Below are 15,632 nucleotides of genomic sequence, written 5' to 3'. Positions count from 1 at the left end.
ATCCCAACCACTGCGCCACCAGGGAAGCCCTGGATGTCTTTTGAGAGGGTTAAGTCAGTAGTTCAGATCCAAAATTTAAGAAAAAAAATCCCCTTTTATGTCCCCCAATGTAAGTTGAGTCATTAAAAGAAATACAGATATAAGAGATAAGACCGATTCAGGGAAGGAAATATTACTTTTTGATTGACTGTCACTCATCAGAAATTAATAACCAATCAGATGACATGTATGGGACAGAACTAGGATGAAAGAAAATTCAGTCCAGATTGGGCAGTTTTATTAGGACTAGAAGTAGTGCGTTATGTCATATGATTCTGTTTATTTGTAAATCTTATCCACATGTGTAAACTTAGTTTATTTTGTACATGTTTGCCAATTTTAAACTGTCTATCCTATTATTCCCTTAGTACCTCAAACATAGCAACCACTATTTTTAAAGGGTTTACAGCCTTGTCTATGGTATTATGTATACAACAGTCAATTTAACTATAATGGTCAAATGGAAAATGGGGAAGAGGGGAGAGGCTTACCACTAGATCCTTACAACACGCAGTTGAAGGGTCCTTTCTGGTCAATCCTAGGAACATATCTTCAGTTCCCACCTTCTGTTTGAACACAATTTCATATCTGAAAAAAAAGCCAGCGATATAGAGACTCAAATGAAAGAGCAATTTCCTGTCACAGAGCAGAAAACTAGAAACTTATGAGGACATGTTATTACAAAAAATAAAAGGACAAAATAAATAAAGTGCTTGCAGTTTTTCAGGCACGTAGCAGAATATAAGGGAAGAAAAGTCTAGAAATTCAGTCAAAAATACCTAACACTGTCAGGATTTATGTTGTGTATACTGGTTTCTAAAAATAAAGCTTGACTATTTCAGAGCTATACAAATAAAATAGATTGAGGGAACTTCTAACAAGATTCTAATAAGAGTAAAAGCAGAAGAAAAAAGGAAGGTCCTTTCCTGGAAAACAATGGCTCAGAAGAATAGTGAGCCCATAATCCAGGGTTTGATGGATAGATGGAAGCATTCCTCTGTTAAATTTAAGCCTCAGAGTAGAGTTAGAAAATCCAGGTTTCGTACTCTTTCTGTCATTAACTGTGTGATCTTGGTCAAGTCACAAACTCATGTGCTCAGCTTCCGGATTTGTACAATTTATGGGAGGGGGTGGGTTTGAACTAAATGATCTCTATTGTGTTTTCTACCTCAAAAATTCTACAGTAGAAACACTGGTAGTGTAGTCAGCACCGGTACAACTATAGTGTTTAGAATTTAGTCCTACAGAATTCTTAGTTCAGTGAAAGGTTTTCCTGGTATTTCACCTCACACATGACAATTCATAAATCTTTCCTTGCCCCCAAATTTGGGACCCCAGGGATAGAGTGGTTTATAGAAACCCCCAGCCATAATGAACTATATCTTTTTATTTTTTAATTTTAATTTTATTTATTTATTTATTTTGGTCGCACTGCACAGCATGTGGGATCTTAGTTCCCTGATTGAACCCACACCGCCTGCACTGGAAGCACAGAACCTTAACCACTGGACCGCCAGGGAAGTCCCTACCCTATCTTTTTAGATGGAATGAAGTAAGTAAACATTTACAAATATTTGAAGGAAGATTTGGTATTTGACTAGATATAATGAATGAGAGGAAAGCATCAAAGATGATGCTGAGGTTACTCGCTTGGGTGACTGGGTGAACAGTGAAGCCACTAACTGTGATTGGGAATGTAGGTGGAGGGGAAATGGTGAGTTTGGTTTAGGGTGTGTGGAATGTGAGGTGCCTTGGGACATCCAGGCAAATGTATATAGTAGGCGGTTGGAAAATTGTATCTGGAGACATTGAACTTCTGACCACTTGCAAATAGGAATGCCCAAGGATGAAAGAGGGACTTCTCTGAGTTGGAATAGGGCTAACAGTAAATAGCTATTTGAGATAGGACACTTTTTTCTTAATAGACTGTAACAGCTACCAGGTATTCACAAAGGTGAAGCCAAGTTAAAACAAAACAGAAAGATATTGATCTATATGCCCAGGACTCCCACATGGATTTGCTCTAGCTACTGCTTTCCTCTCATTCGTTATATCTAATCAAATACCAAATCTTCCTTCAAATATCTCTCAAATAAAGACCCTCATATTTCTCTCCAAGGCCAATGACTTAGCTCAGGCCCTTATTATTTTTTATTTGGTAACTTGTGATTCTTCTTTTGTGATCTGCCTGTTCACCTTCTTTACCCATTTTCTTCTTTACCAATTGGGACAGTTCAAAATGTATTTGCATAACATAGAAAATAGAGATTAAAAAATCTTATAAAGCAATTTTCTTCATATCCTGACTGGAGTTCTTGTTCATTTAAAGCTTTGAGGGATGTTCTTTCTACAGAACATCAAACATCAGGATGAAAAATTAAAATTTTCTCAGATTTGGAGCTTGCCACATATGGATGTTTGACATTCATTAAACTATGTGACAAATGAATGACTTAAATCTTACCTTTCACAGGGATGTGTGGGCACTGTATAAACATAACCTGGGATTCACTCCCTTCATACTTAAGATGCAGACAGAAATGTTTTAAAATCCCCTTTTTTTATGAGGTTTACTTTTTTTTACGAGGTTTACTTTTTTTTACATTGTTTATTTGAAAGCTGGACACTTTTTCTCTAGTTAATTATCTACAGTCTCCCACTGCTTCTATTTTCAGAACTGACATAGAAGATAGAAGCATCGTTTTTTTTTTTTAAGCATTGGACACAGTTTTACAGTCAGAATTAGAAAAGTTCTCAGATCATTTGCCATAGAAGTTTTCAAGACATCATAAAGCACACTATAATTTAATAAATATTGCCTTTGTTTTTCAAGCTATTCTAAATATTCAAACAAGATTTTATTTTAAAATACATATTTAAAGCTTAGTGTATTTAATCATTAATTTCAATTATGTATGTAAACACACTTTAATCCTTAACAGTATGAGTGATTTCACTTATTCGTACGAAAGGCTTTTTATGATAATTCTAAAATTCATATTTATAATTTCTACTAAAAGACTAGAAAGCAAGCCTTTAATCCTGCTTGCACAATATACTAAACATAATCCTAAAATAACTAGTAAATTAGTCCAGGTAACAGCTGATAATTGGTGGCAGAACATAGCCTTTTACTGAAATTGTGGAACACTGAGTAATTAAAAGCAAGTCTTTGACACAAAAACATGGCATAATAATTTAGTTTGTATGAATGCTTGTAATTTAATGGGCTGGTTTTACCCACTGTTACTTCCACATTATACAACTAAATGATATTAAATATAAATTGATAATGGAAATGACTACTTTTCACTTTTTGTTAGATAATAACTGAAAGAAAGGTATTATGTCTTAATATTTGTTTCTGCTCTAGAAGGAAAAAACTCATCAATTACACATGCCTTCTGTGTGTCACCATAGTTTTACCTTTTATGTGGTAGAAGTTACATTATGAATCTTGTCAAAAACAGACTGGTATCAGATGACACATCTAACTTAAACCCCAAAAAACATGTTCCTGGCTTCATTTGACTTACTCTGGTGTTTCTCTAATATCCCACACATCATGGTACTCTGCCCCTTCTGGAACCTCCTCCGGATTCCAGATGTGCTCACTATTTTCATCACTTGTTTGAGGGATGACTGTGAAGAAAGGGAAGATAAAGTTGAAGCTTTTGCCTGTTTTACCCCTTGAAATTTCTCCTGTTCTTCTTCACACTAAGTTTGGGATCACTGAAGTGAAATATTTTCTATTTGTAATCGCTAGCTTGGTTTTTGGTCAGAGAAGCTAAATTCGTAACAATTGACTTAAATTTTTAATCAACACACAGCCAATACATTGAAGAGTTGTAATAATAATTGTAGAAAATTTGGAAAACACATATAAGCAAAAAGAAGAAAATAAAATAATCTACATTCTAACCACCCAGAGATGATCAATGATAGCATTCTGGTGTACATCTTTCCAGTCTCTCTCTCTCTCTCTCTGTATATGTGCGTATATCTATATCTATATCTACAGAAATATATATACATATATGTGTATATACACATATAAAACATATAATATACAAATATTTAGTACATAAAATAACATATTGTGTATAAAATATATATTATATACAACATATATGCAAAGAAATATTACACATTTTTTCAGAAACAAATAGGATCATACGTAAAATATTTTTACATAAAAGAACAAATCAAACATGCAATCAATCTGATTTGGATAGAAATACTTTATCTTGCCTTGTGTTTTACTATTTAAAAGTCCCTTGATACCTTTTCCGTGCAAGCCTGACATAGTTCTTTAAAAATATTATCAGTGAAAGAAACTGAAAACAGTAGAGACAATGATCATTTTTAATCCATTATTTTCCTCATATAGACATGGGCTCTAAAGAAAATCTCTCTCATTTGTCCTTTATGTCAACTGAGCACATGCCTGGGGTTTCTACATGTCATATTTAAATGTTTGAAAGTAAATGGGGGCTCACACCAATGAGTACTTGCCAGAGCAGTTGCTGCCAGTGTCTTCGTCCCCACAGTGAGCCACAGCCACCCCCTGCCTCTTCAGGAGTCCCTCCAATAGTAGCAGTAAAGTTTAACCATTCAGAGGACCTTCAAGATGGCGGAGGAGTAAGACGTGGAGATCAACTTCCTCCCCACAAATACGTCAGATATACATCTACATGTGGAACAACTCCTACAGAACACCTACTGAATGCTGGCAGAAGACATCAGACTTCCCAAAGGCAAAAAAAATCCCCATGTACCTGGCTGTGTGGCTGAAAGGGTCTTGATGCTCCAGCTGGGTGTCAGGCCTGAGCCTCTGAGGTGGGAGAGCCGAGTTCTGGACCACCAGAGACCACCTGGCTCCACGTAATATCAAACGGCGAGAGCTCTCCCAGAGATCTCCAACTCAACGCTAAGACACAGCTCCACTCAACGACCAGCAAGCTCCAGTGCTGGACACCCCATGCCAAACAACTAGCAAGACAGGAACACAACCCTGCCCATTAGCAGAGAGGCTGCCTAAAATCATAATAAGTTCACAGACACCCCAAAACACACCACCAGACGTGGTCCTGCCCACCAGAAAGACAAGATCCACCCTCATCTACCAGAACACAGGCCCCAGCCCCCTCCACCAGGAAGCCTAAACAACCCATTGAATCAACCTTAGACACTGGGGGCAGACACCGAAAACAATGGGAACTACGAACCTGCAGCCTGTGAAAAGGAGACCCCAAACACGGTAAGTTAAGCAAAATGAGAAGACGAGAAATATGCAGCAGAGGAAAGAGCAAAATAAAAACCCACCAGACCAAAAAATGAAGAGGAAATAGGCAGTCTACCTGAAAAAGAATTCAGAGTAATGATAGTAAACATGATCCAAAATCTTGGAAATAGAATGGAGAAAATACAAGAAACATTTAACAAGGACCTAGAAGAACTAAAGAGCAAACAATGACGAACAACACAGTAAATGAAATTAAAAATTCTCTAGAAGGAATCAATAGCAGAATAACTGAGGCAGAAGAATGGATAAGTGACCTGGAAGATCAAATAGTGGAAATAACTACCACAGAGCAGAATAAAAAGAAGGACACTACATAATGATCAAGGGATCAATCCAAGAAGAAGATATAACAATTGTGAATATTTATGCACCCAACATAGGAGCACATCAATACATAAGGCAAATACTAACAGCCATAAAAGGGGAAATCGACAGTAACACAATAATAGTAGGGAACTTTAACACCCCACTGTCACCAACGGACAGATCAACCAAAATGAAAATAAATAAGGAAACACAAACATTAAAAGACACATTAGACCAGATAGACTTAATTGATATTTATAGGACATTCCATCCAAAAACAACAGAATATACTTTCTTCTCAAGTGCTCATAGAACATTCTCCAGGATAGACCATATCTTGGGTCACAAATCAAGCCTTGGTATATTTAAGAAAACTGAAATCGTATCAAGTATCTTTTCCGACCACAACGCTATGAGACTAGATATAAATTACAGGAAAAATCTGTAAAAAATACAAACACATGAAGGCTAAACAATACACTACTAAATAACTAAGAGATTACTGAAGAAATCAAAAAAGAAATCAAAAAATACCTAGAAACAAACAATAATGAAAACACGACAGCCCAAAACCTATGGGACGCAGCAAAAGCAGCTCTAAGAGGGAAGTTTATACCAATACAACCCTAACTTAAGAAATAAGAAACATCTCAAATAAACAACCTAACCTTACACCTAAAGCAATTAGAGAAAGAAGAACAAAAAACCCCAAAGGTAGCAGAAGGAAAGAAATCATAAAGATCAGATCAGAAATAAATGAAAAAGAAATGAAGGAAACAATAGCAAAGATCAATAAAACTAGAAGCTGGTTCTTTGAGAAGATAAACAAAATTGATAAACCATTAGCCAGACTCATCAAGAAAAAAAGGGAGAAGACTCAAATCAACAGAATTAGAAATGAAAAAGGGGAAGTAACAACTGACCTGGCAGAAATTCAAAGGATCATCAGTGATTAATACAAGCAGCTCTATGCCAATAAAATGGACAACCTGGAAGAAATGGACAAATTCTTAGAAATGCACAACCTTCCGAGACTGAACCAGGAAGAAATAGAAAATATAAACAGACCAATCACAAGCACTGGAATTGAAACTGTGATTAAAAATCTTCCAACAAAAGCCCAGGACCAGATTGCTTCATGGGTGAATTCTATGAAACAATTAGAGAGAGCTAACACCTATCCTTCTCAAACTCTTCCAAAAATATAGCAGAGGGAGGAACAGTCCCAAACTCATTCTACGAGGTCACCATCACCCTGATACCAAAACCAGACAAATATGTCACAAAGAAAGAAAACTACAGGCCAATATCACTGATGAACATAGATGCAAAATCCTCAACAAAATACTAGCAAACAGAATCCAACAGCACATTAAAAGGATCATAAACCATGATCAAGTGGGGTTTATTCCAGGAATGCAAGGATTCTTCAATATATGCAAATCAATCAATGTGATACACCATATTAACAAATTGAATGATAAAAACCATATGATCATCTCAATAGATGCAGAAAAAGCTTTTGACAAAATTCAACACTCATTCGTGATAAAACCTCTCCAGAAAGTAGGCATGGAGGAACTTACCTCAACATAATAAAGGCCATATATGACAAACCCACAGCCAACATCATTCTCAATGGTGAAAAACTGAAACCATTTCCACTAAGATCAGGAATAAGACAAGATTGTCCACTCTCACCACTCTTATTCAACAGAGTTTTGGAAGTTTTAGCCACAGCAATCAGAGAAGAAAAAGAAATAAAAGGAATCCAAATCGGAAAAGAAGAAGTAAAGCTGTCACTGCTTGCAGATGACATGATACTACACATAGAGAATCCTAAAGCTGCTACCAGAAAACTAGTAGAGCTAATCAATGAATTTGGTAGAGTAGCAGGATACAAAATTAATGCACAGAAATCTCTTGCATTCCTATACACTAATGATGAAAAATCTGAAAGAGAAATTAAGGAAACACTCCCATTTACCATTGTAACAAGAAGAATAAAATACCTAGGAATAAACCTACCTAAGGACACAAAACTCCTGTATGCAGAAAACTATAAGACACTGATGAAAGAAATTAGAGATGATAGAAACAGATGGAGAGATATACCATGTTCTTGGATTGGAAGAATCAACATTGTGAAAATGACTATACTACCCAAAGCAATCTACAGATTCAGTGCAATCCCTGTCAAACTACCAAAGGCCTTTTTCACAGAACTAGAACAAAAAATTTCACAATTTGTATGGAAACACAAAAGACCGCGAATAGCCAAAGCAATCTTGAGAAAGAAAAATGGAGTTGGAGGAATCAGGCTCCCTGACTTTAGACTATACTACTAAGCTACAGTAATCAAGACAGTATGGTACTGGCACAAAAACAAAGCACAAAACCAGTATGGTACTGGCACAAGGAAATATAGATCAATGGAACAACATAGAAAGCCCAGAGATAAACCCATGCACATACGGGCACTTTATCTTGATAAAGGAGGCAAGAATATACAATGAAGAAAAGACAGTCTTTCAATAAGTGGTGCTGGGAAAACTGGACAGCCACATGTAAAATAATGAAACTAGAACACTCTCTAACACCATACACAAAAATAAACTCAAAATGGATTAAAGACCTAAATGTAAGGCCAGACACTATAAAACTTAGAGGAAAACATAGGCAGAACACTCTATGACATAAATCACAGCAAGATTCTTTTTAACCCACCTCCTAGAGAAATGGAAATAAAAACAAAAAAAACAAATGGGACCTAATGAAACTTCAAAGCTTTTGCACAGCAAAGGAAACCATAAACAAGACGAAAAGACAAACCCTCAGAATGGGAGAAAATATTTGCAAATGAAGCAACTGACAAAGGACTAATCTCCAAAATTTACAAGCAGCTCATGCAGCTCAACATCAAAAAAAAAACAAACAGCCCAATCCAAAAATCGGCAGAAGACCTAAATAGACATTTCTCCAAAGAAGATATACAGATTTCCAATGAACACATGAAAGGATGCTAAACATCACTAATCATTAGAGAAATGCGAATCTAAACTACAGTGAGGTATCACCTCACACCAGTCAGAATGGCCATCATCAAAAAATCTACAAACAATAAATGCTGGAGAGGATGTGGAGAAAAGGGAACCCTCTTGCAGTCTTTGTGGGAATGTAAATTGATACAGCCACTATGGGGAAGGGTACGGAGGTTCCTTAAAAAACTAAAAATAGAACTGCCATATGACCCAGCAATCCCAATACTGGGCATATACCCTGAGAAAACCATAATTCAAAAAGAGTCATGTGCCACAATGTTCATTGCAGCTCTATTTACAATAGCCAGGAGATGGAAGCAACCTAAATGTCCATTGACAGTTGAATGGATAAAGAAGATGTGGCCCATATATACAATGGAATATTACTCAGCCATAAAAAGAAATGAAATTAGAGTTATTTGTAGTGAGGTGGATGGACCTAGAGTCTGTCCTAAAGAGTGAAGTAAGTCAGAAAGAGAAAAACAAATACTGTATACTCACACATATATATGGAATCTAAAAAAAAAAGGGGGGTCTGAAGAACCTAGGGGCAGAACAGGAATAAAGACGCAAACATAGAGAATGGACTTGAGGACACAGGGAGAGGGAAGGGTAAGCTGGGACGAAGTGAGAGAGTGGCATGGACATATATACACTACCAAATGTAAAATAGATAGCTAGTGGGAAGCAGCCGCATAGCACAGGGAGATCAGCTCGGTGCTTTGTGACCACCTAGAGGGGTGGGATAGGGAGGGTGGGAGGGAGGGAGATGCAAGAGGGAGGAGATATGGGGATATATGTATAGGTATAGCTGATTCACTTTGTTATACAGCAGAAACTGACACAACATTGTAAAGCAATTATACTCTAATAAAGATGTTAAAAAAAAAGAGAAAGTAAATAGGCATGCTAAATCCCAGCTTGCATTTGTTCCAACTGTTGCGGCAGCAAATGGAGACCCACATTAGGTGCAGAACATTATTTTGATTACTGTTAAGCATTCCCAGAAATGCACCTGATTGTCAGGTTTTCAATTCTTCCAGTTCATTTGAAATGATCTGCTTCCATCTAGCATGGGCTTTGTAAAGCATAATTACAGATTTATATATAATGTTTTACATATGACTCATTGTTCTTAGAATTTAGAGATTATTAGACCTACATTATCAGAAATACAGGCAGCACAGAAATACATCCAAATTTGAACTAGTCTTCTGTGAAATGAATATCTCTTGAATAAGGCAAATAGGCTCTTGAGTATGTAGAATAACTGAAATTTTAAAATTGTCCACTCAGACCTCATTTTAGTCATTATTAAACATTTTTCCAGACAAAATCTTTTACAATTACCTAAATTGATGAGAGTACTTCATCTCCTCTCCCTGTCCACCCTTTGGTAACTGTGATCACGACCAACAGAATTACAGATTTCTACATTTTTAAAGATGTGCAAAATGTTCAACTCTGTGAAAATGTATAGGCCAAAATGCTGGGAAAACACCCAAAAAATATTTATTCTAGTTTACCGGACCCGTGACTTTATAAGTCACCCCATGGGCTTTAATTTATAAGCTTTTCAACTTAAGATAAAATTGTGTAGTTATTTGTTTCATTGTGTTCTCCAAAGGACTATTAGCTCAATGGGGGCAGGGAACCTTTCTATTTTGATCTCCATTGTAGTCTCAGAGATGATCATACTACCTGGTACATAATTACCTCTCAACAAATATTTATTGAATGAATTAATGAATTCTGTGAAATTGCCAGAATATAGCAGCACAGAACGTGAAGAAGTTAAATGTCGTGGTAACTAGACCCTAAATACTAAAAAAGTTATCTAACCACATGTGACTGTCCTGGTTTTCCATCTCAGGAAATATGCCAAAAAATGTGAAGAACTCAAGGCAAATTAATTTCCATTACCAGAAAAACAACTTACCTGCAACACTAGAGTAAAAACAATATCTTTATATGTAAATAGTTGTTCATCGTTCTCACAATTATTTGAGTTCAGCTTTGATAAGTGCTAGTGTTAGTATTACTCTCCCTATCATTTTGCTCCCAAAGAAAAGATTATACTGATTATATTGATCTATATGCTTTATTAAATAACTTACCTTTAAGCGCTTCTGTTTTTGGTGGTCCAATATCCCCAGGACCCATTTCAGATGAACTATTTGACTGGAGGAGAGGAAAAAAAGTCCAACATTCTGTAATTACTACTTGTATAACTTGCACGACCAGTGATACTTTAAATTTGATAAGCTTTCCGTCTACAGTTTCATTAAGCTTCCCAGTTTCATTACCCATTGCTATTATATAACCAAGAGACAGATGTCAAGTATTATTTTGAATGTGTTTTCCTCGTCCTTTCAAAAAGTATTTGGTTTAATAGACCCCAAGGCAGAATTGATCTTTGATCAGACTAAATCCCCAGTTCCAGCCCAGTGAATCATGTATTCTTGGGGCTAGGGGAATGAGCCACATTCAACTCTTTGAAGGTTAGAACCAAGTGTTAGAATAAGAGCATCGACCCCTTTGGGTTTTGGCAGTTGTCTGGTCATAGTTAGGTGGGGGACAGAAGTATGGGAAAGTTTTATAGAAATTAAAACAAACCACTAAATAGAGTCTAAGTATTTAGACATCAAACAACTCATTCAAAAGTCTTGATAATAGGGCTTCCCTGGTGGCGCAGTGGTTGACAGTCCGCCTGCCGATGCAGGGGACACGGGTTCGTGTCCCGGTCCGGTAAGATCTCACATGCCGCGTAGCGGCTAGGCCCATGAGCCATGGCCACTGAGCCTGCACGTCCGGAGCCTGTGCTCCGCAATGGGAGAGGCCACAACAGTGAGAGGCCCACGTACCGCAAAAAGTCTTGATAATAGCTTTTACTTGTTTCCACTGTGGATATGAAATACTTCTTTGTCCCATCACCTCATGACACTGAACTAGTGGATTTAAACAGCAACGCCAGATTAATAGTGTCAAATACATGCTGAACCACTTCAGTCTTCATGCAAGTTCAGGTTTATTTTGCCATCTTCTGTACGAGCAGACATACCCCCTGTATGGGACAGGAACAGCAGACATACTGCCCCTGTCTCACCAGTAGAAGAACAGTTTTCTTTTTTCAGCTAAGCATAACGCACATTACACCATCAGTATAGCGGCTACCACCTTATTGGTCCCTGTCAGGAGTTCTTCGCTACTTCAAGAAATCCCAATTTTTTTTTTTTTACTAATTGTTCTTGCTGATGTCAGACTCTGCAGCTCCAATTCACTCCATTGCTGGCAGTCAAAACTTCTTATTGCGTGGTCCTGGCAAACTAGTACCTCCAAGTCTCCTTTTCCAGGCTCCTGCCCTTATCTCCCAAGACTTCAGACAGGTACACAAGTTATAATGTCCTGTTTGGGCAAGAGGAATAGGGTCTGTCCTTGAAAGCTGGTGGAAAAGCTCAACTGTGTCTTTTTTATGCTAAATTATTCCAACAGCTATAAATTATAAATTAATCTGTAACATTTCAAAGGTTTCTGAGACAGTAACTATTGCTTTCCAAAAGGTGCTTCAAAAGTGCTATGTCTGCTGTTAAGGTGTTACAGGCATTTTTATGTGAAAATCCCAAGACAATATTCTGTACATTTTTTTCTTTTAAATCACTAAAGTCATGTAAACTTGCAGTGCTTTTCTTAAGTTATTAATCATGAGAATATTAATACTACTAATAGTCAACCAGGGTAAAGCATTTTTTGGAACCTGAGGGCCTCTTGTTTTGTTGAGTGCTTCCTTCCTCAGCAAATTAAAATCCATAGAAATAAAAACTTGAACATTCCTGACAAAAATTGGTATGCTCTCCATGGACAGTGATGATTGGATCAGTATATCAGAACAGAGGAGGAGTTTCAGTTTATTAACTTAATGAAAATAAATGATTAAAAATAAAATTTTCAAGTGAAAAGATGGATCAGGATAATAAAAACATTAAAAACCATCTGGCAATTGTTTCTATAAGAATATCATTTCAGCCTCTACCATGAATCTACATCCAATTATCCGAGCAATTTGTCATTGCAATTCATGCCACTTTGCAATATGTAAGAGAGTTAGAACATCCTTGTTACGTTGTCTGTGCAGAGCGGTAAACCTTATTTCCCAAGGTCTTAAGATCCCCTCGTGAGACAACAGACATACTCTCTTCCCAATCTCCTATATTCTTAACAATTCTTGGTGGGGATAGTGTAAATAAACCAATGTGTATGCAACAGTTCTAAATGCTGTTTTCAGTGAGTGTATTTTCAAAAACACATCGCTCTTGTAATCGTTCTACAGTTCCCAAGATTAATACATGTTAAAAAATGAAAAGCCGTTTCTCTCCTGGAAAATTTAATAGTTCATTAGAAACATTAATTTTTCTCACACTGTTCTGATACCCCAATTCTATATCCTCTAATGATATCTGTACTGTGGTGGCTGAATGACAAATTATCTCGAAATTGCTTATAACCCAGATATACAGAATCATACATTATTATAGTAATTTTCCTCTATATATTGTACAATTTGGTAAAATGATTCTAGTCTCTCTATTCTCATAAGCACTCATCTTTCCCCTGGAAACATCTCTAGATGCAAATAAACATCTCCATACATAAATGCCAAAGGAAACAGGCTTTGTAACCAGGGAAAATTCTTATCTCTGAATCTGTTCTAGTTACAAGTTCCACTTCCCTTTATTCCACATCGCTGTTTCTCTATATGACATACTTTTATCTATATGACATAACTTTACCTTTTCTATACTTTTTCTATATGACATAACTTTACCTTTCCCAGGATTTATCATTCTATTTCAGCTAAGGTAGCAAAAACGAGTTTGCCTTCCCAAACTTATTGATATTGCACTTAACTTTTTCTTCTGTGTCCTATTTGTTGTATATATTCAATGCTGTTACTAATGGCCTGCTTTTTCTTTCCTTCTTTGGCCTCTACTAAGAATTTTCCCTGACTAAAACTTCTTGGTTCCTAATCCTGGCTCCAAGCTGACTCAGTTCCCCTCCTCTACAAATTTTATTTCCATTGCATGTCTTACTTGATTCTGCCCTGTTCCACATAACTTCTTCCTGGGGGGTGGAAGCTCAATCCAGTGTCAATCTGGTTGACACTGGATTGGCTGCCTATTTAGATTATACTACTTGTTTTCCCACACTATGGCAAAAAAGAATTTGGGGAGGAGAAAATTGATATGTATGTTCATGGGAGATGGTTTATTCATGGTAAACTGGTCATGATAACAAAGAACATTAAAATAGTTTAAAGCAAATTGATATATTCTGCTATAGTACGAGACTTTTTAAAATAAATTTATTTATTTTATTTATTTATTTTTGGCTGCCTTGGGTTTTCATTGCTGTGCGAGGGCTTTCTCTAGCTGCAGGGAGTGGGGGCTACTCTTCGTTGCGGTGAGCGGGCTTCTCACTGCGGTGGCTTCTCTTGTTGCAGAGCACAGGCTCTAGAGCGCAGGCTCAGTAGTTGTGGCACGCGGGCTTATTTGCTCTGCGGCATATGGGATCGTCCCGGACCAGGGCTCAAACCCCGGTCCCCTGCATTGAGAGGCGGATTCCTAACCACTGCGCCACCAGGGAAGCACCTATAGTATGAAACTTCTGCCGCAAATTTTGTTTGCCTTCACATAGGCAGTCTGATAGCCAAGGTTTGCTAATATCTAAGGAGGAGGAGAATGGAGAGCAGGGGGTTACATGGAAGTATTTTGAGTATTCTGAGCATACTGGCAGTGACTGTGGAATGGCCAAAGGTCAATTCATGCAACTCTCCTACCCAAAATGAAGCCCATCTTGCTGCTGCAAGCCTCCCTGAGGTTCCCTGTCCTGACCCCAAATGCTATTCAACTAATTAGATTCCACAGCTCTATCTGAGCATGTAGCAGGAAGCCAATTTTAATAGGCTGAAGCTAGTTTGTCCCCTTATTTGGCTCAAAATATTTTCTGTTCTGCTTTCATGTGTAGACAAATTTTTAAAAATTAAGGGTTTTGGGGGCCTAATTAATATTGTCTAATTAAAATTATTTGTTTTATAGAAATATTGTCTAGGCTTAAAAATCCTAGCTATCACTCTTTGTAATGGTTGTCAAGCATTCTTTGGCCATAAATATAAATGACAAACATTTTGAAATGTGGCTATTGCTACCATAGTTACAGAACTATTTTCCTATTCAGTGTTCAGGTAGTTTAGAAAAAATATAATTATGTTTGCTAGAAATGTACTAGAGGTTATACTCTCATGCATAATCAGTCCTGCAACCTCCTGTGAATGTATTAGATGACAGAGCCCTGCTCCCACAGCAAGGTTGGAACAAGTTGTTCAAATACAGTTTCACAACTTAGTGTGATCAGAACTAATTCATCTGTAAGTATACAACCACCTGCCCGGACTCAAAGTCATCCTCTTCCGGATAAAGCAGCTTAGAGAGAGCTTGAAGAGCTGAAGCTGAGGAAATGGTTTCCATTTCCATATGTTCGGATTCCATATTTTCAGATTCCATATTCTGAGGAAGAAGATAATAGAAAGAGGTATTTTAGTCTTCTATTTTATTTAAGACATGAAGATTTTTCTAAATTGTCATATCTCCCTCCTTTCCCTGGGTCACTCCATTATCTCTTATTCCTCCTTGAAAATCCTTGTAAACTCCTTCAAATATATGTATTTTGCTGACTCACAGACCTGGGGCAGCAAGTAAACGCAAGTATACAGCTTGCTTTATTAAAACTTCGTGCTCAATCTAACAAGCATTTCTTGAGCACCTACATAGTGGTTCTCAGATTTTAGTGTGTTTAAAGGTCACTTGGGGAGTTAGTTAAAAATGCACATCCTTAAACTTTACCCCAAGAGAAAGGGTTTGTCAGTGTCATGTAGAATGTACATTATT

The 15,632-nt window shown here is 37.0% G+C and overlaps 1 protein-coding gene across 1 annotated transcript in view; it reads right to left on the bottom strand.

Annotated features, from left to right (window-relative positions):
* DNAAF6 (dynein axonemal assembly factor 6) overlaps nt 1–15,248 on the bottom strand; it is a gene marked incomplete at both ends in the record, with an annotated part of 34,187 nt that extends 18,939 nt beyond the window's left edge. Inside the window, 4 exons of the mRNA XM_082681689.1 lie at nt 531–627; nt 3,576–3,681; nt 10,809–10,872; nt 15,129–15,248. Coding sequence (XP_082537815.1) covers nt 531–627; nt 3,576–3,681; nt 10,809–10,872; nt 15,129–15,248 — 387 coding nt within the window. The remainder of the gene's footprint in view (nt 1–530; nt 628–3,575; nt 3,682–10,808; nt 10,873–15,128) is intronic.
* Nucleotides 15,249–15,632: the final 384 nt, after the last annotated feature.

Source organism: Grampus griseus (assembly GCF_964374135.1).
Source record: "Grampus griseus genome assembly, chromosome: X".
In the NCBI taxonomy this organism is placed as follows: Eukaryota; Metazoa; Chordata; class Mammalia; order Artiodactyla; family Delphinidae; genus Grampus; species Grampus griseus.
Note: the sequence above shows the minus strand (reverse complement) of the source record. Positions and strands in the feature narration are given on the sequence as shown.